Raw genomic sequence first — 27,566 nt, forward strand, 5'->3', positions numbered from 1 at the left:
CCAAATCATACCGCCAAATCATACCCCCAAATCATACCGCCAAATCATACCCCCAAATCATACCGCCAAATCATACCCCCAAATCATACCCCCAAATCATACCCCCAAATCATACCGCCAAATCATACCCCCAAATCATACCCCCAAATCATACCCCCAAATCAACAAAGTGCATTGTTTTTACAGCATCGGTTCTTAAACATTGTATTGACCCCCATCTTAAAACTGATCTCCTATTTTTTAATAGCCTAAAAAACAGTTAAAGTGGTTAAACTGATTCTAATGTTATATTAAAAATGTTACTGTGGGGACCCCCTGGAACCTCTTCAAAGGATCTCCTGGGGGTCTCCGGCACCAGCTCTGAGAACTACTAATCTACAGTACACACGGAAAAACAAACGTACATTCTCAAAATAAATAAATATACAGTACATGTCACACACACACACACACACACACACACACACACACACACACACACACACACACACACACACACACACACACACACACACACACACACACACACACACACACACACACACACACACACACACACACACACACACACACACACACACACACACACACACACACACACACACACACTCACTCACCTTGAGGATCTTCTTTATGCTGTTGATGGTGGAGGTGAGCAGAGTGCGGACCTTCTGGTCATCATTGACGTAGTCTGCGTGTCTGAGGCACATGAAGAGGATGTAGGCTGGCAGACCTGGGATCAGATTCACCGCTACGCCACGGGGCTTCAGCTCTGGCCACACACACACAGGAGGAACACAGGAACATTAGACATGTGGCCACACACACAGGAAGGACACAGGAACATTAGACATGTGGTAGTCTCGCGTTACCAGACTGTTGCCTCCGCGATTTCCAAACGCTTCATCATACAGTCTGAGCCAACGGAAGAGGTCTCATGAGTATCCGGACACAGCGGAAGTGGAGCCTCCTCGCCACTTCCGTTTCGTCTTTACAGTCGCGCATATTTATCCTAATATAAATAGAAAACATCTAAGGCTATAGCTTGTTGCTTAGCAGAAAAGGAAATCAAAATATATATTTTCGTGAACGGAAATGGCAGCTTCCGTTACTCAGCTCATGGGGGCTATAGGTCCAGACTCTATATAGCATTCTGTTACTCAGCTCATGGGGCTGTAGTCCCAGACTCTATATAGCATTCTGTTACTCAGCTCATGGGGCTGTAGTCCCAGACTCTATATAGCATTCCTTACTCAGCTCATGGGGGCTGTAGTCCCAGACTCTATATAGCATTCTGTTACTCAGCTCATGGGGCTGTAGTCCCAGACTCTATATAGCATTCTGTTACTCAGCTCATGGGGCTGTAGTCCCAGACTCTATATAGCATTCTGTTACTCAGCTCATGGGGCTGTAGTCCCAGACTCTATATAGCATTCTGTTACTCAGCTCATGGGGCTGTAGTCCCAGACTCTATATAGCATTCTGTTACTCAGCTCATGGGGGCTGTAGTCCCAGACTCTATATAGCATTCTGTTACTCAGCTCATGGGGCTGTAGGTCCAGACTCTATATAGCATTCTGTTACTCAGCTCATGGGGGCTATAGTCCCAGACTCTATATAGCATTCTGTTACTCAGCTCATGGGGGCTATAGTTCCAGACTCTATACAGCATTCTGTTACTCAGCTCATGGGGGCTATAGTCCCAGACTCTATATAGCATTCGGAGATTGTGGAATAGTTGTCTGACTACATGGGACAGGAACATTAGACATGTGGCCACAGACACAGGAGGGACACAGGGACATTAGACATGTGGCCACAGACACAGGAGGGACACAGGGACATTAGACATGTGGCCACACACAGGAGGGACACAGGGAAATTAGACATGTGGCCACACACAGGAGGGACACAGGGACATTAGACATGTGGCCACACACAGGAGGGACACAGGGACATTAGACATGTGGCCACAGACACAGGAGGGACACAGGGACATTAGACATGTGGCCACACACAGGAGGGACACAGGGAAATTAGACATGTGGCCACACACAGGAGGGACACAGGGACATTAGACATGTGGCCACAGACACAGGAGGGACACAGGGACATTAGACATGTGGCCACACACAGGAGGGACACAGGGAAATTAGACATGTGGCCACACACAGGAGGGACACAGGGACATTAGACATGTGGCCACAGACAGGAGGGACACAGGGACATTAGACATGTGGCCACACACACAGGAGGGACACAGGGACATTAGACATGTGGCCACACACAGGAGGGACACAGGGACATTAGACATGTGGCCACACACAGGAGGGACACAGGGACATTAGACATGTGGCCACAGACACAGGAGGGACACAGGGACATTAGACATGTGGCCACACACAGGAAGGACACAGGAACATTAGACATGTGGCCACAGACACAGGAGGGACACAGGGACATTAGACATGTGGCCACACACAGGAGGGACACAGGGACATTAGACATGTGGCCACACACAGGAGGGACACAGGGACATTAGACATGTGGCCACACACAGGAAGGACACAGGAACATTAGACATGTGGCCACACACAGGAGGGACACAGGGACATTAGACATGTGGCCACACACAGGAGGGACACAGGGACATTAGACATGTGGCCACACACAGGAGGGACACAGGGACATTAGACATGTGGCCACAGACACAGGAGGGACACAGGGACATTAGACATGTGGACACACACAGGAGGGACACAGGGACATTAGACATGTGGCCACACACAGGAGGGACACGGGAACATTAGACAAAATCCTGCCTAGGGAATCAAATTGCTCAGGGCCGGCACTGTTGAGAGATTACCTAGAATGAGGTTCTTGACCAGCCGGAGTTCATCCTCCTTCTTGTACTCAAGCATGCCCTGGAAGTCCTTCTCCCTGCGGGGGATGTTGACCGCTCGGACCGGTTCATCCACCATCTGACCCGGTGAGGTCTGACCCTCCCCCTGACCTGCTGGGACGCACACAGCACATGTTAAAGAAAATTATCGAAATCGAAAATTATTTTATGAACAGGCAAAGGATGCAAGTACCAGGGTTCCCATGCAATAAGGGTCACCTAAGGCAGATCGAACTTGTTCAGAAGGGCCCCATGAGATTATATTTTTAGTAGTCTGAAGTATGGCCTCTGATTGCTAAGGCTCCAAGGGAGCACAGTGCTGATGGGGACCCGGGGGACAGTGCTGTTACACACAGTGATGAATGACCTCCTCACCTCCCATCTCTCCGATCTTCTTGGAGTAAACCTTCAGCTGCTTCTTCAGCTTCCGAATAGTTCGGTCCTGCTTCTCCAGCTGTTCCATCAGATCCTGAGACACACGGAGGGAGAGAGAGAGATGGAGTGATGGAGGAGAAGAGAGTGAAAATGAACAAAGCATTGAGAGATGGAACAACGGCACAAGCGAGAGGGCGGGAGAAAGTGTGTGTGTGTGTGTGTGTGTGTGTGTGTGTGTGTGTGTGTGTGTGTGTGTGTGTGTGTGTGTGTGTGAGAGCGATATAGAAAAGTGAGTTGGAGGGACAAACAGAAAGACAGATGAAAGAGGGGAGATAGATGTGAAGAGAGAGAGAGAGACGGATGAAAGAAAGAGGGAGAAACAGACAGAGAAGCAGAGGGAGATGGAAACAAAGTGTGAAGGCCACAGTTAAGCTTGTTTAATAAGAACAGCGGTAGAGAATGGAAACACGGGGGATGTCGCCCCCCAGCTGCAGAGAGGAACACTACAACGATCTTTCCCATAGCTGTTCCAATTAACCACTTACTGTAAACCCTCTATAGTAACTGTATGTATAGGGTAGCGGTTCCCAAACGTTTTGGGCCGCACACCTCGTTACCTCCCGACCTACAGTAGTTAACACACCTCGTTACCTCCCGACCTACAGTAGTTAACACACCTCGTTACCTCCCGACCTACAGTAGTTAACACACCTCGTTACCTCCCGACCTACAGTAGTTAACACACCTCGTTACCTCCCGACCTACAGTAGTTAACACACCTCGTTACCTCCCGACCTACAGTAGTTAACACACCTCGTTACCTCCCGACCTACAGTAGTTAACACACCTCGTTACCTCCCGACCTACAGTAGTTAACACACCTCGTTACCTCCCGACCTACAGTAGTTAACACACCTCGTTACCTCCCGACCTACAGTAGTTAACACACCTCGTTACCTCCCGACCTACAGTAGTTAACACACCTCGTTACCTCCCGACCTACAGTAGTTAACACACCTCGTTACCTCCCGACCTACAGTAGTTAACACACCTCGTTACCTCCCGACCTACAGTAGTTAACACACCTCGTTACCTCCCGACCTACAGTAGTTAACACACCTCGTTACCTCCCGACCTACAGTAGTTAACGCACCCCTTTAGACAGAAAGGAAATAATCATATGTGACATATTATTCGAAATTGTCCGCATGAATATGTGTCTCTACATATATGTGGACATATATAGGCTAAGCTACAGTTGTATACGAGACATATAATATTTCATATCCACATTATATTCTGCATAATAAGTAAGTAGCCTTGCCGGGCCACGAGGCCCATAGGGCAGGAGCCTATCTCCAGTTTCTGTAGCGTGAGGCAGCTTGATGTACAAGTACACCCCCTGGACATGACGCTAGTATGTCGCAGGGACTTACCCCCAATCCAACCCTTGATGCCGAGTGTCAAGCAGGGAGGCACTGGGTCCCATTTTAGAGTCTTTGGTATGACCCGGCTGGGGATATTCTGCATATACTTGCCATATATTGGCATACAGTAATTATGTTCATATATTTAAAATAACACCACAGCACCACCATTTGCCTTTTCATGTCACGCACCCCCCACAGGGGGCGCACGCACTCCCCACAGGGGGCGCACACACCCCCCACAGGGGGCGCACGCACCACAGTTTGGGAGCCCCTATAGAGTGGTTCATTGGAACAGCTATCAGAAAGGTTCCTCTCTGTTCCTGTCTGTTAAACTAGAACAAGACCTGAGTTGGCTCTGTTGTTGGTCAGCTTCTACACCAATTATCTTTACTGGTAATAGCAGATCTATAGAAGCTCATAATGTGAGCTTGTAGATCTGCTTTTTCTGGCGAACGTCCCTCCCAGAATAGGGACTGCCAGCCAGGGTTCAGGTGGTACTTAATACCCATAAACACTGAAACGTCCCTCCCAGAACAGGGACTGCCAGCCAGGGTTCAGGTGGTACTTAATACCCATAAACACTGAAAGGTGGAATACTGTATTGGACCAGAATGGCAACTGGCTCAAGTCTACATGTTTGATGGTATTTTGGCTCAAGTCTACATGTTTGATGGTATTTTGGCTCAAGTCTACATGTTTGATGGTATTTTGGCTCAAGTCTACATGTTTGATGGTATTTTGGCTCAAGTCTACATGTTTGATGGTATTTTGGCTCAAGTCTACATGTTTGATGCTATTTTGGCTCAAGTCTACATGTTTGATGGTATTTTGGCTCAAGTCTACATGTTTGATGGTATTTTGGCCCAAGTCTACATGTTTGATGGTATTTTGGCCCAAGTCTACATGTTTGATGGTATTTTGGCTCAAGTCTACATGTTTGATGGTATTTTGGCTCAAGTCTACATGTTTGATGGTATTTTGGCTCAAGTCTACATGTTTGATGGTATTTTGGCTCAAGTCTACATGTTTGATGGTATTTTGGCTCAAGTCTACATGTTTGATGGTATTTTGGCTCAAGTCTACATGTTTGATGGTATTTTGGCTCAAGTCTACATGTTTGATGGTATTTTGGCGACCTTCACACTTGCGACTGAAATTGATCTAATTGATCAAATAATGTTATTATATTATTATATTTGCCGTTGGACCAACGTTGGTTGGGATCTTTGCATTAAAACGCCTTCAGAAATGTTGAGCATTCCACTTTGGTGTGTCATTTGGCAGAATAATTCAAGGAAAGTGTTATATAATCAAAAGAGGCATTATTGCTGTAGTGAGGAACAGGTGTGTGTGTGTGTTAGGAGGAACAGGTGTGTGTGTGTGTTAGGAGGAACAGGTGTGTGTGTGTGTTAGGAGGAACAGGTGTGTGTGTTAGGAGGCGAGAGCTGCTGCTTCAGCCTGTGGGTTAGAACAGGGGTTCTCAAGGTTTTTGGCCGGGGACCCCCGGAAATGCTTTGGCAATGTCTCGGGACCCCTGCCCCGCCCCCTCCCGACCCCCAATATAAATTGACTGCTACAATAACCTTAAACCATTTTGGGCGGGAACCCCTTTGGTGTTTTAAGCATTGTTATAATTTAGCTATTGAAAAATAGCAGATCTACAAGCTCGTAGCGCGCCACCGAGTGGCGCGCTACGAGCTTGTAGGTCTGCTATTTTTGAAAAATCGTGAAAAAAAAAAACATATATATATATATATTTTTTTTAATAATTTGGGGACCCCCTAAAATAATTTGGCGACCCCCTGAGGGGTCGCGACCCACGGGTTGAGAACCCCTGGGTTAGAACACTCTGCATAAAGAGTTAACACACACGCACACACGCCACGCACACACCTCAGTTAGTTACACATGCAGAAAAAAAACAGGCCCACATAAATGCACACGGTCTCTACATACAACCATCCGTCGTAAAATGACGACTCGAGCTTCCCGGGACGCTGTGGGGTCTTCTGCCAGTATTTCCTGTCAGGTGACACCATCCACACAGTTGAGTGCACGTGTGTGTGTGTGTGTGTGTGTGTGTGTGTGTGTGTGTGTGTGTGTGTGTGTGTGTGTGTCCGTCCAACCAGGGACAAATTAGCCATTGGGCCAGTGGGGCCGTGGCCCAGGGGCCCTTGGCCCCCGGGGCCCTTCGGGGAAATTGGACCGTGCGGTACTAGATTTGACGCCCTGAAAAGGGCTCCTGGGGCGCTTCATTGGCCATTGATTTTGTTAAATTTAGGTAAAAAAAGATGATAAAAACACGGAAAAACACGAAAATGTCGCGCACATGGGCGCTATGGGGGCCCTGCAAAATATACCGGCCCAGGGGCCCTGGTGGGGGTTAATCCGTCCCTGCGTCCAACCCATAAATGGAGCTCATAGCTGAAGTTCAGGAGCAGGACCACACCTCCAATCCAGCTACCTCCACCTCCTATCGAGCCACCTCCAATCCAGCTACCTCCACCTCCTATCAAGTCACCTCCAATCAGGTCACCTCCAATCAGGTCACCTCCAATCAGGTCACCTCCAATCAGGTCACCTCCTATCGAGCCACCTCCAATCCAGCTACCTCCACCTCCTATCGAGCCACCTCCAATCCAGCTACCTCCACCTCCTATCAAGCCACCTCCAATCCAGCTACCTCCACCTCCTATCGAGCCACCTCCAATCCAGCTACCTCCACCTCCTATCAAGCCACCTCCAATCCAGCTACCTCCACCTCCTATCAAGCCACCTCCAATCCAGCTACCTCCACCTCCTATCAAGCCACCTCCAATCCAGCTACCTCCACCTCCTATCGAGCCACCTCCAATCCAGCTACCTCCACCTCCTATCAAGCCACCTCCAATCCAGCTACCTCCACCTCCTATCAAGCCACCTCCAATCCAGCTACCTCCACCTCCTATCGAGCCACCTCCAATCCAGCTACCTCCACCTCCTATCAAGCCACCTCCAATCCAGCTACCTCCACCTCCTATCGAGCCACCTCCAATCCAGCTACCTCCACCTCCTATCAAGCCACCTCCAATCCAGCTACCTCCACCTCCTATCGAGCCACCTCCAATCAGGTCACCTCCACCCATATATAAAAGCCCATCTAACCAAGGTTCTCCCTCTGTTCTCATTTCTCGTCAGCCCCCCCCACCCTATTTCTCATTCTACTCCCTCTCCAACCCCTGCCTTTACAGGTTCCTGGCGGGGGTTTGTCGAGCATGTCGGATCCCCGAAGCCTCCCCAACTCGGCTTAAAGTTCCTTCGTCGTCGAAGGCCCGTCGTGGGCCATCTTCATCGAAGTTTACGTTCATGATTTTGATTAATCTTTCGTTTCTTTACGTTAATAAAATCCGTTAGGGTGGTGTGGTCCTTGATGGTGAATGGATGTAGACTGATTCCCGTGGTAAATTACTTATAATACACAAACAATACACCTACAAAATGAAATAATAAATAGGCTATCTTCTTTTCAGGTAAAATAAAATACTTGAGTCGTGACCCGTTGCCAGGGAAAAAGGTCCGTTTTAGTAGGAGTTTTGTCCCCTCGGCCATCGCGGCATTAACCAAACTGCTCCGCCGATAGGATGGTTCTGTATACAGTCAGTGGAGGACCTCATGTTTTTGTATCATCTTGGTGTAATGTTTTCTGTATGTGTTGTTTTGTTGTGGGTGTTGAACAGTAACCTGACTCCGCCAGATGGGGCAGCAGAGAGTACACTGGGTTCCCCCCTCCTGCTCCCATCTGGGAACTCTCAGGCAGACTTGATGCCCGGCCACAAAACGGCCTGGCCAATCAGCGGCAGCTAGAGGCGGGATCAAGGCAGCACTGTGTATGCCACTGTGTATGCCTATGTACTCTCTGCTGCCCCATCTGGCGGAGTCAGGTTAGTTGAACAGAGCTGTGAAGATGAATAATCTTCGGGACAATAACGATTATCATTATAAAAATGGGTCCCGATCAACCCACTGTTTGGGTAACCAGTGGTCTAGCTCTGGTCCATAGCCTTCTACTGCTTCTATGATTCTGCCCTGCAGTATAAGGCTATGGGACTTTCGGTTTTAAATCTCAAATCGAAATCAGACCAGCCTCTCCTCTTTAGCGTATTTTAAAAGAACGTTTTTGCTACTCACCAAAACAAAGTCGGGTTGTGTCATTAGAAAGCCTACTTTCCTTAGTGGATGCACTCTGAGCCCCCCACCACACGTATAAACGGTACTTTTTGGCCAGAAAGGGATTTTTGTTTACCGGAGGAAAAATATTTTCTATGAGGCAGTTCTCTGGGCAATATCGGTAGAGGGCGCATTGGAGTAACCAAAAATATTTGTTTTCCAGTGGAAACAAAATCCCTTTTTGGCCAAAAAGTACCGTTTATACGTGTGGTGGGGGGCTGAGAGTGCGTCCACTAAGGAAAGTAGGCTTTCTATTGACACAACCCGTCTTTGTATTGGTGAGTAGGTCAAACGTTTTGTGAGATTTCCACTAAAGAGGAGAGGCTGGTCTGATTTCGATTTGAGATTTAAAACCGAAAGTCCCATAGCCTTATACTGCAGGGCAGAATGGTAGAAGCAGTAGAAGGCTATGGACCAGAGCTACCAGTGGTCTAAGTGGACCAGAGCTACCAGTGGTCTAAGTGAACACACTGGACCAGAGCTACCAGCGGTCTAAGTGGACCAGAGCTACCAGTGGTCTAAGTGGACCAGAGCTACCAGTGGTCTAAGTGGACCAGAGCTACCAGTGGTCTAAGTGAACCAGAGCTACCAGTGGTCTAAGTGGACCAGAGCTACCAGCGGTCTAAGTGGACCAGAGCTACCAGTGGTCTAAGTGGACCAGAGCTACCAGTGGTCTAAGTGAACCAGAGCTACCAGTGGTCTAAGTGGACCAGAGCTACCAGTGGTCTAAGTGGACCAGAGCTACCAGTGGTCCAAGTGGACCAGAGCTACCAGTGGTCTAAGTGGACCAGAGCTACCAGTGGTCTAAATGGACCAGAGCTACCAGTGGTCTAAGTGGACCAGAGCTACCAGTGGTCTAAGTGGACCAGAGCTACCAGTGGTCCAAGTGGACCAGAGCTACCAGTGGTCTAAGTGAACACACTGGACCAGAGCTACCAGTGGTCTAAGTGGACCAGAGCTACCAGTGGTCTAAGTGGACCAGAGCTACCAGTGGTCTAAGTGGACCAGAGCTACCAGTGGTCTAAATGGACCAGAGCTACCAGTGGTCTAAGTGGACCAGAGCTACCAGTGGTCTAAGTGGACCAGAGCTACCAGTGGTCTAAGTGGACCAGAGCTACCAGTGGTCTAAGTGGACCAGAGCTACCAGTGGTCTAAGTGGACCAGAGCTACCAGTGGTCTAAATGGACCAGAGCTACCAGTGGTCTAAGTGGACCAGAGCTACCAGTGGTCTAAGTGGACCAGAGCTACCAGTGGTCTAAGTGGACCAGAGCTACCAGTGGTCTAAGTGGACCAGAGCTACCAGTGGTCTAAGTGGACCAGAGGTACCAGCGGTCTAAGTGGACCAGAGCTACCAGTGGTCTAAGTGGACCAGAGCTACCAGTGGTCTAAGTGAACACACTGGACCAGAGCTACCAGTGGTCTAAGTGAACACACTGGACCAGAGCTACCAGTGGTCTAAGTGAACACACTGGGCCAGAGCTACCAGTGGTCTAAGTGGACCAGAGCTACCAGTGGTCTAAGTGAACCAGAGCTACCAGTGGTCTAAGTGGACCAGAGCTACCAGTGGTCTAAATGGACCAGAGCTACCAGTGGTCTAAGTGGACCAGAGCTACCAGTGGTCTAAGTGGACCAGAGCTACCAGTGGTCTAAATGGACCAGAGCTACCAGTGGTCTAAGTGGACCAGAGCTACCAGTGGTCTAAGTGGACCAGAGCTACCAGTGGTCTAAGTGGACCAGAGCTACCAGTGGTCTAAGTGGACCAGAGCTACCAGTGGTCTAAGTGGACCAGAGGTACCAGCGGTCTAAGTGGACCAGAGCTACCAGTGGTCTAAGTGGACCAGAGCTACCAGTGGTCTAAGTGAACACACTGGACCAGAGCTACCAGTGGTCTAAGTGAACACACTGGACCAGAGCTACCAGTGGTCTAAGTGAACACACTGGGCCAGAGCTACCAGTGGTCTAAGTGGACCAGAGCTACCAGTGGTCTAAGTGAACACACTGGACCAGAGCTACCAGTGGTCTAAGTGAACACACTGGGCCAGAGCTACCAGTGGTCTAAGTGGACCAGAGCTACCAGTGGTCTAAGTGGACCAGAGCTACCAGTGGTCTAAGTGGACCAGAGCTACCAGTGGTCTAAGTGAACACACTGGACCAGAGCTACCAGTGGTCTAAGTGAACACACTGGGCCAGAGCTACCAGTGGTCTAAGTGGACCAGAGCTACCAGTGGTCTAAGTGGACCAGAGCTACCAGTGGTCTAAGTGGACCAGAGCTACCAGTGGTCTAAGTGGACCAGAGCTACCAGTGGTCTAAGTGGACCAGAGCTACCAGTGGTCTAAGTGAACACACTGGACCAGAGCTACCAGTGGTCTAAGTGGACCAGAGCTACCAGTGGTCTAAGTGGACCAGAGCTACCAGTGGTCTAAGTGGACCAGAGCTACCAGTGGTCTAAGTGGACCAGAGCTACCAGTGGTCTAAGTGGACCAGAGCTACCAGTGGTCTAAGTGAACACACTGGACCAGAGCTACCAGTGGTCTAAGTGAACACACTGGGCCAGAGCTACCAGTGGTCTAAGTGGACCAGAGCTACCAGTGGTCTAAGTGAACACACTGGACCAGAGCTACCAGTGGTCTAAGTGAACACACTGGACCAGAGCTACCAGTGGTCTAAGTGAACACACTGGACCAGAGCTACCAGTGGTCTAAGTGAACACACTGGACCAGAGCTACCAGTGGTCTAAGTGAACACACTGGACCAGAGCTACCAGTGGTCTAAGTGAACACACTGGCGGTGACGTACGGTGACGTACCAGGTTCTCGTTGGTGAGGCGTGTGATCTCATGCTGCAGGCTGGCCTCGATGCGCGCCTCCGGTGGCAGCTGCAGGTTCTGCGCCAACAGCTGCTGCTGCCGGTTGTTCTCCTCTTTAACGTTCTGCAGCTCGCCGCGCAGCGCCTCCACCTCTCCGTCGTAGCTGCGCCGCTGCGCCTGCAGCTGCGTCTCCAGCAGCCTGCATGAGGGGGGGGGTGGGGGGGGGGGGGGGGGGAGAGAGAGAGAGAGAGAGAGAGAACATTAAATCTGCATCGTAAAGTGAGAGTTGAGTGTAAGAAGTCTTCCCAGGTCAGAGGAGAGAGCGTTAGTTTTCACCCAACAGGGTGTCAAACAGCAACAACATGCTTGCTGTATACATGCTGGTAAGACATTAAAGGACAACTTTAGTTTTTTTTCAACCAAGGTTCATGTTTAGGTTGTTATTAGAGAAACTAAAAGGTGAGTGTTCATTTTTTTTCCATTTGCTGCTTTCTTTCGTTTTAGGGATTTTAGCAGTTTTTGACAAGGGGGCGGGGGCATTTGAGCATGGGGCTAAATATGTATTTTTTTTACAAAATGATATGGTGATTTATTTTTTTATTATTTACTATAGTCCTAATAAACCCCTGGAAATTAAATCTGGCCACGGAAGATCACAGGATCTACTGAATGTGAAGGTAGCCTACTGGGGGAAGGCTTATACTGTGTGTATAGGCTCAATATGTCAGTTTGACACATTCAGTAGATCCTGTGATCTTTTGTGGCCAGATGTAATTTCTTGGGGTCTAGTAGGACTATAGTAAATAATAAAAAAATAAATCGCCATAACATTTTGTAAAAAAATACATATTTAGCCCCATGCTCGAATGCCCCCGCCCCCCTGTCAAAAACTGCTAAAATACCTAAAACAAAAGAAAGCAGCAAATGAAAGAAAATTAACACTCATCTTATACTTTCTCTAATAACAACCTAAAACATGAACATTGGTTGAAAAAAACTAAAGTTGTCCTTTAAGCATTATTAAACCACATTAACCCCAGTGTCCCTGTTCTGGCTCTTAATTAATGGTGAACATTTTGCAAAAATAACAGATCACAGACGTGGTCGCAACACGACATCTGCTATTTTCAGCAAAGGGATTCGGTGTAGAGGGGGGGGGGGGGGGGGGGGGGGAAGAAAAGAGCAAAGTGCAGACCCCTGGGTGACCTCGGCCAATAAATAGGCCAGTATGGGGTTTAGGTGGTTAAGATCAGAATACGCTCCACTCTCCTCTGTACCACATCAGCTCTGTTTGTGGTTTGTTTTGGCTAGTTCCAGTCCAATGTTTTCAGACATTTTGTGACTGAATACCTGACATTGTGGGACAGATTGTATTGGCACAGATGCCTCAAATAGCAACAACAATTACTCAACTTGGATAGTGAAGGTTATTTTCCTTTCAAAGTGAACACATAATCGCGAAGGAATTCTGCGCACCTTCAGAGTACAATATGTGGTTTTAACTTTAGGGAGATATCTGATACACATCTGAGTAGGATATTGTGTTATCAGACTTGTGATTTGGAAAGTGACCGTTGTTGTGTTTTTGATATTTTGTCAGCTTTGAAGCCATGCTCACAATGTCTGATCTTTGACACAGAGGAGAGTTGATAGCGGTTACAGTTCAGGATAAAAACATACTGTATTTGTAGCTCTAAAACGCTGCACATGTCCATGATGATCTCCAACCAGGTTAAGAAGAGAGTTTGACTGCCATGAGAGGGACAGTAAGAGAGTCACACTGCCATGAGAGTGGGACAGTAAGAGAGTCACACTGTAAGTAGCCAGACAACTATTCTACAATCTTTGAATGCTATAGATCAGGGGTCCTCAACTAGAAATGCTGAAGGTCCACTAATCATTTTTGAAAAAGACTAAGGTCCGGTCCCATGAGCGCGACGCGGGCCACGCAGCGGAGAGCGGGGCTCTATGCCTGTTTAGTACAGTCACACCAAGGCAAGCTTATACAAATCGGTTCCCCTCCCAACCAACCAATACTGGGGTGCAGAGTATGGAAATAGAATGTTTCACAAATATTCCCCTCCAAAAATGCACAGCAAATGAGAGGTATTGTGTTGAGGCACAAAGAACACTTTTATTTTTTCAAGTTTAAAAAAAATAAATATATATATATGTTTGTTTGTTTTTTTTCCCCAGGGTCCACAGAGAGGTGGTCCGCGGTCCGGTCGTGGACCGCGGTCCGCCTATTGAGGACCCCTGCTATAGATGACTATATGATGATGACTATATATCTATGTATTTGATGTATTACCATCTGTTGTTCTTGCTTACTGAAAGTCGGTCTGGATTAAGAGCGTCTGCTAAATGCCTAAATTGTAAGTCTTGAACTACACATACACATCCCGAAAGCCAAGAAAGGAAGCTGTCATCAGTTCGTCATTTCCGTTCACGATATATATACACCGGTACTGCAGCAGCAAGCTAAATATGCTTTGATTATTTTGATTTCTATTAGGACAAATTCTCACGACTGTAAAGTAGAAACGGAGGCGTCACAACTACATTATCCTCTGATCCTTTTCAGAGCTTCCGTGCGTAATGCAACAGTCTGGCTCGTGAGACTACACTGCAGGAGAGTGACAGAGAACATCCGTCAAGATTTCCAAGTGAGCCGAGGCAATACCTAAAGCTGACATGAAACACTGCTGATCTACAATGTGAAATGAATAAATATTGAGCAACTCCAAGGCCTCATTTATATCCGGAAATGTTATTAGAAACTGGTTTTGTTGGACAGATACTTTGAAGGGGTGCAGTGGAAAACTAAATGCCATGGTACCAAAAGTGAGAGCAGAGCAGAGTCAAGCAAGGGCTTTTCACATGGGAAGCAACTGACTGACGTAATTAATTTTCAATGAGAGGCCAGTGGGCAGGTAGAGAGGCCAGCGGGCAGGTAGAGGCCAGTGGGCAGGTAGAGAGGCCAGTGGGCAGGTAGAGGCCAGTGGGCAGGTAGAGAGGCCAGTGGGCAGGTAGAGGCCAGTGGGCAGGTAGAGAGGCCAGCGGGCAGGTAGAGGCCAGTGGGCAGGTAGAGAGGCCAGTGGGCAGGTAGAGAGGCCAGCGGGCAGGTAGAGGCCAGTGGGCAGGTAGAGAGGCCAGTGGGCAGGTAGAGAGGCCAGTGGGCAGGTAGAGGCCAGTGGGCAGGTAGAGGCCAGTGGGCAGGTAGAGAGGCCAGTGGGCAGGTAGAGGCCAGCGGGCAGGTAGAGGCCAGCGGGCAGGTAGAGGCCAGCGGGCAGGTAGAGGCCAGCGGGCAGGTAGAGAGGCCAATGGGCAGGTAGAGGCCAGTGGGCAGGTAGAGGCCAGTGGGCAGGTAGAGAGGCCAGTGGGCAGGTAGAGAGGCCAGTGGGCAGGTAGAGGCCAGTGGGCAGGTAGAGAGGCCAGTGGGCAGGTAGAGGCCAGTGGGCAGGTAGAGGCCAGTGGGCAGGTAGAGAGGCCAGTGGGCAGGTAGAGGCCAGCGGGCAGGTAGAGGCCAGTGGGCAGGTAGAGGCCAGTGGGCAGGTAGAGAGGCCAGTGGGCAGGTAGAGGCCAGCGGGCAGGTAGAGGCCAGTGGGCAGGTAGAGGCCAGTGGGCAGGTAGAGAGGCCAGTGGGCAGGTAGAGAGGCCAGTGGGCAGGTAGAGAGGCCAGCGGGCAGGTAGAGGCCAGTGGGCAGGTAGAGAGGCCAGTGGGCAGGTAGAGGCCAGTGGGCAGGTAGAGGCCAGTGGGCAGGTAGAGGCCAGTGGGCAGGTAGAGAGGCCAGTGGGCAGGTAGAGGCCAGTGGGCAGGTAGAGAGGCCAGTGGGCAGGTAGAGGCCAGTGGGCAGGTAGAGGCCAGCGGGCAGGTAGAGGCCAGTGGGCAGGTAGAGAGGCCAGTGGGCAGGTAGAGGCCAGTGGGCAGGTAGAGGCCAGTGGGCAGGTAGAGGCCAGCGGGCAGGTAGAGGCCAGTGGGCAGGTAGAGAGGCCAGCGGGCAGGTAGAGGCCAGTGGGCAGGTAGAGGCCAGCGGGCAGGTAGAGGCCAGTGGGCAGGTAGAGAGGCCAGCGGGCAGGTAGAGGCCAGTGGGCAGGTAGAGAGGCCAGCGGGCAGGTAGAGAGGCCAGTGGGCAGGTAGAGGCCAGTGGGCAGGTAGAGGCCAGTGGGCAGGTAGAGGCCAGTTGGCAGGTAGAGAGGCCAGTGGGCAGGTAGAGGCCAGTGGGCAGGTAGAGAGGCCAGTGGGCAGGTAGAGGCCAGTGGGCAGGTAGAGGCCAGTGGGCAGGTAGAGGCCAGTGGGCAGGTAGAGAGGCCAGTGGGCAGGTAGAGAGGCCAGTGGGCAGGTAGAGGCCAGTGGGCAGGTAGAGAGGCCAGTGGGCAGGTAGAGAGGCCAGTGGGCAGGTAGAGAGGCCAGTGGGCAGGTAGAGGCCAGCGGGCAGGTAGAGGCCAGTGGGCAGGTAGAGAGGCCAGTGGGCAGGTAGAGGCCAGTGGGCAGGTAGAGGCCAGTGGGCAGGTAGAGGCCAGTGGGCAGGTAGAGAGGCCAGTGGGCAGGTAGAGGCCAGTGGGCAGGTAGAGAGGCCAGTGGGCAGGTAGAGGCCAGCGGGCAGGTAGAGGCCAGTGGGCAGGTAGAGAGGCCAGTGGGCAGGTAGAGGCCAGTGGGCAGGTAGAGGCCAGTGGGCAGGTAGAGAGGCCAGTGGGCAGGTAGAGGCCAGTGGGCAGGTAGAGAGGCCAGCGGGCAGGTAGAGAGGCCAGTGGGCAGGTAGAGAGGCCAGTGGGCAGGTAGAGAGGCCAGTGGGCAGGTAGAGAGGCCAGTGGGCAGGTAGAGAGGCCAGTGGGCAGGTAGAGGCCAGTGGGCAGGTAGAGGCCAGTGGGCAGGTAGAGGCCAGTGGGCAGGTAGAGGCCAGTGGGCAGGTAGAGGCCAGCGGGCAGGTAGAGAGGCCAGTGGGCAGGTAGAGGCCAGTGGGCAGGTAGAGAGGCCAGTGGGCAGGTAGAGGCCAGGGGGCAGGTAGAGGCCAGTGGGCAGGTAGAGGCCAGCGGGCAGGTAGAGGCCAGTGGGCAGGTAGAGGCCAGTGGGCAGGTAGAGGCCAGTGGGCAGGTAGAGGCCAGTGGGCAGGTAGAGAGGCCAGTGGGCAGGTAGAGGCCAGTGGGCAGGTAGAGGCCAGTGGGCAGGTAGAGAGGCCAGTGGGCAGGTAGAGGCCAGTGGGCAGGTAGAGGCCAGTGGGCAGGTAGAGAGGCCAGTGGGCAGGTAGAGGCCAGTGGGCAGGTAGAGAGGCCAGTGGGCAGGTAGAGGCCAGCGGGCAGGTAGAGAGGCCAGTGGGCAGGTAGAGGCCAGTGGGCAGGTAGAGGCCAGTGGGCAGGTAGAGAGGCCAGTGGGCAGGTAGAGGCCAGTGGGCAGGTAGAGAGGCCAGCGGGCAGGTAGAGAGGCCAGTGGGCAGGTAGAGGCCAGTGGGCAGGTAGAGAGGCCAGTGGGCAGGTAGAGGCCAGTGGGCAGGTAGAGGCCAGTGGGCAGGTAGAGAGGCCAGCGGGCAGGTAGAGGCCAGTGGGCAGGTAGAGGCCAGTGGGCAGGTAGAGGCCAGCGGGCAGGTAGAGAGGCCAGTGGGCAGGTAGAGGCCAGCGGGCAGGTAGAGAGGCCAGTGGGCAGGTAGAGGCCAGTGGGCAGGTAGAGGCCAGTGGGCAGGTAGAGGCCAGTGGGCAGGTAGAGGCCAGTGGGCAGGTAGAGGCCAGTGGGCAGGTAGAGGCCAGTGGGCAGGTAGAGAGGCCAGTGGGCAGGTAGAGAGGCCAGTGGGCAGGTAGAGAGGCCAGCGGGCAGGTAGAGGCCAGTGGGCAGGTAGAGGCCAGCGGGCAGGTAGAGAGGCCAGTGGGCAGGTAGAGGCCAGTGGGCAGGTAGAGGCCAGTGGGCAGGTAGAGAGGCCAGTGGGCAGGTAGAGGCCAGTGGGCAGGTAGAGGCCAGTGGGCAGGTAGAGGCCAGCGGGCAGGTAGAGGCCAGTGGGCAGGTAGAGGCCAGTGGGCAGGTAGAGGCCAGTGGGCAGGTAGAGGCCAGTGGGCAGGTAGAGGCCAGTGGGCAGGTAGAGAGGCCAGCGGGCAGGTAGAGGCCAGTGGGCAGGTAGAGGCCAGTGGGCAGGTAGAGGCCAGTGGGCAGGTAGAGAGGCCAGTGGGCAGGTAGAGGCCAGTGGGCAGGTAGAGGCCAGTGGGCAGGTAGAGGCCAGTGGGCAGGTAGAGGCCAGTGGGCAGGTAGAGAGGCCAGTGGGCAGGTAGAGGCCAGTGGGCAGGTAGAGGCCAGTGGGCAGGTAGAGGCCAGTGGGCAGGTAGAGAGGCCAGTGGGCAGGTAGAGGCCAGTGGGCAGGTAGAGGCCAGTGGGCAGGTAGAGAGGCCAGTGGGCAGGTAGAGGCCAGTGGGCAGGTAGAGGCCAGTGGGCAGGTAGAGAGGCCAGTGGGCAGGTAGAGAGGCCAGCGGGCAGGTAGAGAGGCCAGTGGGCAGGTAGAGGCCAGTGGGCAGGTAGAGGCCAGTGGGCAGGTAGAGAGGCCAGTGGGCAGGTAGAGGCCAGTGGGCAGGTAGAGGCCAGTGGGCAGGTAGAGGCCAGTGGGCAGGTAGAGGCCAGTGGGCAGGTAGAGGCCAGTGGGCAGGTAGAGGCCAGTGGGCAGGTAGAGGCCAGTGGGCAGGTAGAGGCCAGCGGGCAGGTAGAGGCCAGTGGGCAGGTAGAGGCCAGTGGGCAGGTAGAGGCCAGTGGGCAGGTAGAGGCCAGTGGGCAGGTAGAGAGGCCAGTGGGCAGGTAGAGGCCAGCGGGCAGGTAGAGAGGCCAGTGGGCAGGTAGAGGCCAGTGGGCAGGTAGAGGCCAGCGGGCAGGTAGAGGCCAGGGGGCAGGTAGAGGCCAGCGGGCAGGTAGAGGCCAGGGGGCAGGTAGAGGCCAGTGGGCAGGTAGAGAGGCCAGCGGGCAGGTAGAGGCCAGCGGGCAGGTAGAGGCCAGTGGGCAGGTAGAGGCCAGTGGGCAGGTAGAGGCCAGTGGGCAGGTAGAGAGGCCAGTGGGCAGGTAGAGAGGCCAGTGGGCAGGTAGAGGCCAGTGGGCAGGTAGAGAGGCCAGTGGGCAGGTAGAGAGGCCAGTGGGCAGGTAGAGAGGCCAGTGGGCAGGTAGAGGCCAGTGGGTAGGTAGAGAGGCCAGTGGGCAGGTAGAGGCCAGCGGGCAGGTAGAGAGGCCAGAGGGCAGGTAGAGAGGCCAGAGGGCAGGTAGAGAGGCCAGTGGGCAGGTAGAGAGGCCAGTGGGCAGGTAGAGGCCAGTGGGCAGGTAGAGGCCAGTGGGCAGGTAGAGGCCAGTGGGCAGGTAGAGGCCAGTGGGCAGGTAGAGGCCAGTGGGCAGGTAGAGGCCAGTGGGCAGGTAGAGGCCAGTGGGCAGGTAGAGGCCAGTGGGCAGGTAGAGAGGCCAGTGGGCAGGTAGAGGCCAGTGGGCAGGTAGAGAGGCCAGTGGGCAGGTAGAGAGGCCAGTGGGCAGGTAGAGGCCAGTGGGCAGGTAGAGGCCAGTGGGCAGGTAGAGAGGCCAGTGGGCAGGTAGAGGCCAGCGGGCAGGTAGAGAGGCCAGTGGGCAGGTAGAGGCCAGTGGGCAGGTAGAGGCCAGCGGGCAGGTAGAGGCCAGGGGGCAGGTAGAGGCCAGCGGGCAGGTAGAGGCCAGGGGGCAGGTAGAGGCCAGTGGGCAGGTAGAGAGGCCAGCGGGCAGGTAGAGGCCAGCGGGCAGGTAGAGGCCAGTGGGCAGGTAGAGGCCAGTGGGCAGGTAGAGAGGCCAGTGGGCAGGTAGAGAGGCCAGTGGGCAGGTAGAGAGGCCAGTGGGCAGGTAGAGGCCAGTGGGCAGGTAGAGAGGCCAGTGGGCAGGTAGAGGCCAGCGGGCAGGTAGAGAGGCCAGAGGGCAGGTAGAGAGGCCAGTGGGCAGGTAGAGAGGCCAGTGGGCAGGTAGAGGCCAGTGGGCAGGTAGAGAGGCCAGTGGGCAGGTAGAGGCCAGCGGGCAGGTAGAGGCCAGTGGGCAGGTAGAGGCCAGCGGGCAGGTAGAGGCCAGTGGGCAGGTAGAGGCCAGCGGGCAGGTAGAGAGGCCAGTGGGCAGGTAGAGAGGCCAGTGGGCAGGTAGAGGCCAGCGGGCAGGTAGAGGCCAGTGGGCAGGTAGAGGCCAGTGGGCAGGTAGAGGCCAGTGGGCAGGTAGAGAGGCCAGTGGGCAGGTAGAGGCCAGTGGGCAGGTAGAGGCCAGTGGGCAGGTAGAGAGGCGCGCGTGCAATCTGACAAGGCGGAGCGGCACGCGGGCACACTCCTGTGAAACTGTCGCGTTTTTGCCCGTTTCACTGAGCCAAGCGAGACCACAGTCGCGGTGTCGCGCCCCATCTGAAAAGCCCTTCAAGCCAGAAAAGTGCTATAAGAGAGTTAGGCCTATTTTTTTTTAATTATTATTATGAGTTGTACTTTAGACTGCAAGAGAGAGACTGAAAAAGAGAGTGAGGAAGTCCGAAATGAAATTCAAAAGGAAAGCATTGAGTATTGAAAAAAAATACATTCATCCCATTTGTGAGAAGAAGGCGACAAATGTCATGACTCATGCACACCAAATCTAATAAGAGAGCAGACATGTGCTGGAGAACACTGTTCCACCTGTTGGTTCCCTTCAACCCTTCATAAACCAGGTACAGTTCTCCGTCCTCATTCAGCTTATGGAGGTCTGGAGTGGAGGATCTGAACCACACGCGACCCACAGGGACATGGAAAGCAAAACACACACACACACACACACACACACACACATTGGGGAGGGGAGGGAGGGGTTAACTGTTAGGCATGGTGAGAGTGGACACTGCGTGAGTGGAAATGGTCCGATTACATTTTAACCCATTGTGACCTGAGATCAGATTCTAAAAATGTCTTCTACATCCTGACAGTTTTCTGAAAAAGCTATGTTTCTATGTCAGTCGTTCTTCGATTTTTCAAAAATAGCAGACCTACAAAAGCTTGTACAGTAGGTCTGCTATTTTTCAATAGCTAAAGCATAACGTAATGCTTACACCAAAAGGGGTTCCCGCCCAAAATGGGCTAGTCCAGTGGTTCTCAAACCTTTTCATTCAAAGGACCCGCATACACTCTGAGGGTGTACAAATGTTCTAACCCTCTCAGAGTTAGAGACCTGTAAGGGTCCATTTGGAACCTCTCTCAAGGAACCCTGAGGGTCCCTGCCTGGACCCCATTTTAAGAGGCCAGTACACTGGTACACATGTGGCATTTGGAGGAGGAATATGCAGGGAGGAGGAATGCCATTTAACAAAATGTTGTTGTTTTTTTGTTGACAGAAATAAAAAATTAACATTCTATATGATCGGTGATATATGCTGTAGTGCAACGTAACTTCTGAGTAGCTCAGATCTTTGTCACATGTATGAGCATCATGATGTGTTCCACCTCACTGACTGTCAGTGGCGTGCACAGATAGACACTAGGGGGTGCTAGAGCACCACCTGCCCTTGCTCTCTGGACAGCAATGTGCCCTTTTGGAAAAAAAAATAAATAATGTACAGTGTACACTATGTGGAGTTGTGGACCATGGCAACATTTATCAATTCTTGATTAAAAAAAAAGCTTCTAATATATTATTTATGCCTCAAAATCTATAAATCTCACACTATTAAGGCAACCGGCCGGTTCCACGCCCTTTTTTCACTTGAGCACCTGCCCCTCTAAATGTCTGTGCACGCCACTGCTGACTGTTAATGTTGCTGCATTATCCAAGATAACTTAGCGTATCTTTCTAAAAGGCGTGTGATACAACATGGCAACTGAGACAGGCAACACTGCTTAAACAATGCAGGGAGGTCGATCAATGGAAAACAACCCATTAAAGGAGCATTCAGTGATTTGGAAAAAACCCCGGTCCACCCCGGTAACAAGATGTGCACAATGCACATGCACACGCTCTATGGTGGGGGAGGTACAACAGACCAACAGCACGTGCACCAAGGCCCGCCCCACTCGATCATGATTGGAGGAAGGCCCCTCTCATCCTGATTGGATGGAGGCTTTGCCACCCAAAGCCCAAACCGAAACTAGGGTTTTTTGACCCCATGGGCTCACTGGGGACAGGGAGGAACTCCTTATATGGTCAGCACACTTTATAGTAGGGAGGATTATCCAAAAAATAAGAAGAAATAAGTGATATTTGAATTAAGTGAAATCACTGAATATACCTTTAAGGAAAAAGAACATCTACCGTGTACATAATAATAGTAAATACAAATATCAAATATCTGAAACTTCCTCAAATTGTCCATTTTGTCCAAGACACCTCAGAATGTTGCTATGTAACATTGTTATAATACATAAAATAAACATGTAAAAAGTAGCATGCAGGGATTAGGCAATTCAACTAGCATAACAAACCCTGATATTAGTTACAACAGTGCCAACCCTACCACAGTGTGCCTTTCTTTGAACTTTCTTTTTAAATAAAGCCCAGATGAACCCATTAAAACCATGAAACCAGCTGTGGCCTTTAAGCTATTCAAAACAGCAGACTGTATGAGCTCATATCGTGTCACTTTGTTAAAATCTTTGAATATACTGTATATATTTAAAGCAAACCCCTCATCTCGAGATGCATGAAAAGGTTTGAGAAACTCTGCAAATAAGGCATTTTATAGAATCTTTATGTATTTTTAAACATTTTCGAAAAATCTTGAAAATGTTTGAACTACTTATTTAGAAGGCATTTTGTAGATTAAATAACACAAATGTAGCAGATGTACAGAAGCTCGCAGCACGGCACCAAGTGGGGCGCTGTGAGCTTGTATATATCAATATATTTTAATAGCCAATGCTAACATCTACAATGACACTATTTCCTGGTTTTAATGGGTAAATAAAGCCCAGATTAAACCACCACCACCACCACCACCACCTTGCCTATGATACAGCCATTCCAAGCTGCCATGCAGGTGGAAAGGTCAACCTGGCCTGGGCCCTGGAATGAAATGGGACAGAATACTGTGGGAAATGTCTCCCTGGGATCCAGCTGTCCTTATTAAAGGGGCATTCCACTCATTTTCAACATTTTACATCATTAATGTACCTTAGAGCTGTTGTGTGAAAATAATAAAAAAGTTCCTCCATTCTGTGTTTCCTAGAACTAGAGGTCTGAAAAAAATCATTAACATGGTGAAACACATCTTGATGACATCATCAAGATGTGTTTCACCATGTTAATGATTCTTTTCATAATTACAGTTCTAGGAAACATTTTTTTATTATTTCCACACAACAGCTCTAAGGTATATTAATGACATAGTAAAATGTTGAAAATGGGTGGTTTTCCCCTTTAAAATGCTTTCCTTTCACTGGAATCCATTTTGGGTTTGATTGACAGCTCTGTAATCCATGCCAAAGCCAACCGTGCCATGTCAGTTTGGCTAAAAGTGAAGACAGCCATGCTACAGTATAGTCCCCCCCCCCCCCCCAAAGAGGAATAATAGTTGAGGGAAAGAAACTTGAAACTTCGGTTGTGAAATTAAATACACACACCATTAAAATAATTCACACCCAAATTGATATTTATTTTCTATCAATTACTTACTATCATGTGATACCTTGAGTTGATGGACAATTTGTTTTTCTCGCATTTCTTTCCACACAGTGAATGAAGAATCCAAAAACGGAGATTAATAGTGGACCAAGAGAAAAACTGTGTAAAGTATTTGCATAAACTCCCCCACATGTCATGTATCCTGTTGTATGTTCGGTACTTCCATCTTCCAAAACACGTGCATTATCTTTGAAACTTTCATTCTATCATTTAAACAAATGAGAACATGTGGGTTTCAACACAAGCCCAGGCACACTCTTGGGTTTTCATATTACTCTAAAGAAGGTTGGGGACCACCTGATGACCTCTCTTACAGCCAGGCCAAAGCTTTATCCATTAGAAATGGATTATAATCGCATCATTGATGTATATATACAAACAGCTGTTTTTAAACGTAATAATAATAAATAATTTAGTCCCCACTGTATGTATGTGTATACCGACCAGTATGAACATAGTAGGTCGGGAGTGACTTATTGTCCGTATCATCCGGTAACACGCAGGAGTTTGTCCCTGTTACAATGTGCTAGTCACCTGGCTGGGAGATGGATTGCTGAGGTGGAGCGCTACACCTACCATCAGCTCCCAGTACTTCCCGCACGACTTGCCACAACCAAGCCGTGCGGAGTTGGCGGTGCCTGGGATCGAACCCATGAACTTGTGGTCCAAAGGCGAGAGCTCTACCGACTAAGCTACCCGGATGCAGTTCATCATCTGCATTTACCCATCCTATAACTACTAGGATGGGTGAGCAGCCATTCTGCGATGCTCAGGGAGGGTTAAGAGTCTTGCTCCTCAGGGACACACATCGATCACATTGCTGGACTGGCCTGGAATCTAACCTGCGACAACCAGGGCTAACTGACCACTCAGCTATGAATATTCTCCATTCACCGTGGAGGCATGCAAGAAATAAAATAATAATCTCCATCAGTTGAAGGCATCACAGCACAGGGTGAGCAATGAGTAATTGATAGAAAAGGTTATGTTGTGGGTGAAGTATTCCTTTAACACTGGCCATAGTGAACACTGCCACCATCGGTTGTTAGCCAGTAACCACTAGCTAGAGATGCTCATCATTTTGACATGCTGTTAACACTGTCCAGTGGACAACACTGCCACCATCTGTTACCTAGAGGTACTGCATTATGTTACATGCTGTTATTAGGGCAGAACCGCTACAAAAGCTCCGTCTCCTATTTCGGCATCTCTCATCATGCCGTTTAGGGTTCATCCCTGCTATGCACAGCTGACCAAGCTTTGCTGAATCAGGAACAAACAAAACAAACAAGCCACACTTGCATTCCTTTCTGTGTTGGTTTTTTTAGCGCTCTAGCTAATGTGTGTGGCCATGTGTGGCGGCTTCCATGATGCACAAGCCACGTCTGACTGGTTACCTCAGCCTACTCAGGAGCTCATTGGTTACCTCAGCCTACTCAGGAGCTCATTGGTTACCTCAGCCTACTCAGGAGCTCATTGGTTACCTCAGCCTACTCAGGAGCTCATTGGTTACCTCAGCCTACTCAGGAGCTCATTGGTTACCTCAGCCTACTCAGGAGCTCATTGGTTACCTCAGCCTACTCAGGAGCTCATTGGTTACCTCAGCCTACTCAGGAGCTCATTGGTTACCTCAGCCTACTCAGGAGCTCATTGGTTACCTCAGCCTACTCAGGAGCTCATTGCCTTCCAGGGGTTTACGTGAGAACCTAGGGGATCTGCGTAGGACAGAGAAGGGTTCACACACAGACACCTAGGGCAGGGGTTCTCAACCCGTGGGTCGCGACCCCTCGGGGGGTCGCCAAATTATTTTAGGGGGTCCCCAAATTATTTTCAAAAAAAAAAAAAAAAAAAAAAAAAAAAAAAAAATATTTTCACGATTTTTCAAAAATAGCAGACCTACAAGCTCGTAGCGCGCCACTCGGTGGCGCGCTATGAGCTTGTAGATCTGCTATTTTTCAATAGCTAAATTATAACAATGCTTAAAACACCAAAAGGGGTTCCCGCCCAAAATGATTTAAGGTTATTGTAGCAGTCAATTTATATTGGGGGTCGGGAGGGGGCGGGGTGGGGGTCCCGAGACCCCCACCCCGCCAGAGAGAAGGGTTCACACACAGACAAACACACACACACACTGTGCAGAAACACACCTCATGCGCACATGATTGTGCGAACACGCACGGACACGCTGGTGCTTGTGCAGTAAGTAACAGAGGTTACATGTGTTTGGTCCGACGATTCATTGATCCGATACCCCTAACCCCTAACCTAACCATAACCGCAAGCACGGGAGCAGGCGCTAGTCCGAGGTGCGGACGCATGTCGAACCAATGCTCCGTCGGACCATAGTATGCCTCCCAGTAACAGACACAAGCAATAGAGTGCGGGGGATGATGACTTCCATTTGTAGGCCAACCCGGAAGTTGCATCCACCGCGGATTCGCACCGCAGAGAATTTTGGATATGAAAATAAACTCTGTTGTAGCAAATAAAGCCTTATGATACTTAAATAAACCCTATATATATATATATATATATATATATATGAATTGCATTTCTGTCAAAGAACAACACAGAAATCTTTTGGAACCCATTGTGAAATAACTTCCAGCTCTTTAGGACTACAAACTGCAACACTTTAGTATTTTCACATGAATCATTTGCAGCTGAATGAAATACACAGGCCGGGCTGGAAGGTAGGGCTGAGAGAATAGAGTCAACATGTAGGGAAGCAGCAGCTGGGAGGTGCCGGTGGTAACACAGTACCTGTTAGAGTCCTTGAGACCTACGTAGGCTTGCTTGAGTTCATCAGAGCCCTTCAACTTGGACACATCCACCACGTAGTGAGAAGGCTCCGTCATGGTCTCCTATGGAGAGACAGAGAGAGAGAGAGGAACTCATTCCAGCTCATTCCAATAAACAGGGCTGGAGGAGTGGAACAAAATCTCCAAGCAAATTCAATTTACCCAGTCTTTGAACCGCTTTAAAAAAAACACTGTTGAAAACTTGGCTGATGGGCAAGTTAGAATAGAGTTGTTGTTGAATGTTATTATTACAGTGTTTTTTTTAGTTAGCTATAATAGAATAACACGTGTCATCAGTTAGATGCCATCAAGAATGAAAAGAGTCCGCACACCATTTTCTGCTACCAGAAATATCTTTACTTTACGTGGCAACCTTTTGGCCCTACCATTAACATTCTATGGCATCCTATGGTAGGCAAACATGTCAAACTTTCCTTATGCTTTAAGTAGCATGTGACATGTCAAACTAGGGGGTTTTCATGATTCTGAATCCATTCCAAGCATTAGTTTTGCACAAAATACACTCCTTGGGCTAAAAGCAGCCATAGCCAAATGTGCCCAAAATGTGCTGACCTCATCACATTTTGTCATGACGACTACCGGGCAGAAGGCGTAGGTTGGTTAGCGGAGGTTTTCTCAGCTTTTCTAGCCTCTACTGTACATTCAAATTTAGATTTCCTCTGATGATCGGTAGGTGAAGATCTCCAATCTTCTGACTGAGCAAGACTAAAAGGTCCTGGCTCATCCGTAACGTGTCGTGATGCTGCACCATGAACAGTACCATTATCTTAACCATGTGGAATTTCATGCCGCTAAATGTCCATAAAATGAAAACATGCATTCTAATGCCTAATAATCATGTGTATAAATATATACATGCTGCTGTGTCACAGTACATTTGAGAAGGTATACGTTTGCAAAAGAAATGATTTGTCAAATGTACAGTGTAACATAGGTTACATCATGTTCTTGACACCACTGAAAGCTTACTAGCTCAAATGCTCCACATACAGAAGGTCCAATGGTGGCATAGGGTCATACTAATTGCCCAAAAGTACCCCATAGTAATACTGTATTAACTGTGGGAAACTGTAGGCCAGTAGCACTTACGGGCCGGCCAGTTCAAAATCTACAGGACACTGCACAGGAACTCTTTGTGCAATGTGTTCATATCTGCCTGTGAGTCATTTCTGACACGAAGGCGAGATATGTGGTCAACACACACACACACACACACACATGCATGCATGTAAGCCACTCCACTCCACACACTGTTTGTACTGCTGTTGTCCTCAAACTTTTAAGTCAAGGAACCCCAAATTGATTTGTATTTGGCCGACAACACACATCTGAAAAGATTTTGTACCAGGGACCACCAAAATAGAAGATTTATGCTAAAATATGTTTTTTTAACCTGGCATTTTTTTCAAACATTTTCAATATTTTTCAAACATT

General features: G+C 50.3%; 1 protein-coding gene across 1 annotated transcript in view; it reads right to left on the reverse strand.

The window, feature by feature from the left end:
* Window positions 1–27,566, reverse strand: part of myo5aa (myosin VAa) — a 183,838-nt gene that overhangs the window by 9,807 nt on the left and 146,465 nt on the right. The window contains exons 29-36 of the mRNA XM_079497485.1: window positions 26,074–26,174; window positions 24,969–25,025; window positions 20,340–20,420; window positions 13,401–13,469; window positions 11,721–11,919; window positions 3,278–3,371; window positions 2,867–3,013; window positions 618–772 (exon numbers count right to left, since the gene is read on the reverse strand). Coding sequence (XP_079353611.1) covers window positions 618–772; window positions 2,867–3,013; window positions 3,278–3,371; window positions 11,721–11,919; window positions 13,401–13,469; window positions 20,340–20,420; window positions 24,969–25,025; window positions 26,074–26,174 — 903 coding nt within the window. The remainder of the gene's footprint in view (window positions 1–617; window positions 773–2,866; window positions 3,014–3,277; window positions 3,372–11,720; window positions 11,920–13,400; window positions 13,470–20,339; window positions 20,421–24,968; window positions 25,026–26,073; window positions 26,175–27,566) is intronic.

This window comes from Electrona antarctica, assembly GCF_951216825.1.
Source record: "Electrona antarctica genome assembly, chromosome: 3".
In the NCBI taxonomy this organism is placed as follows: Eukaryota; Metazoa; Chordata; class Actinopteri; order Myctophiformes; family Myctophidae; genus Electrona; species Electrona antarctica.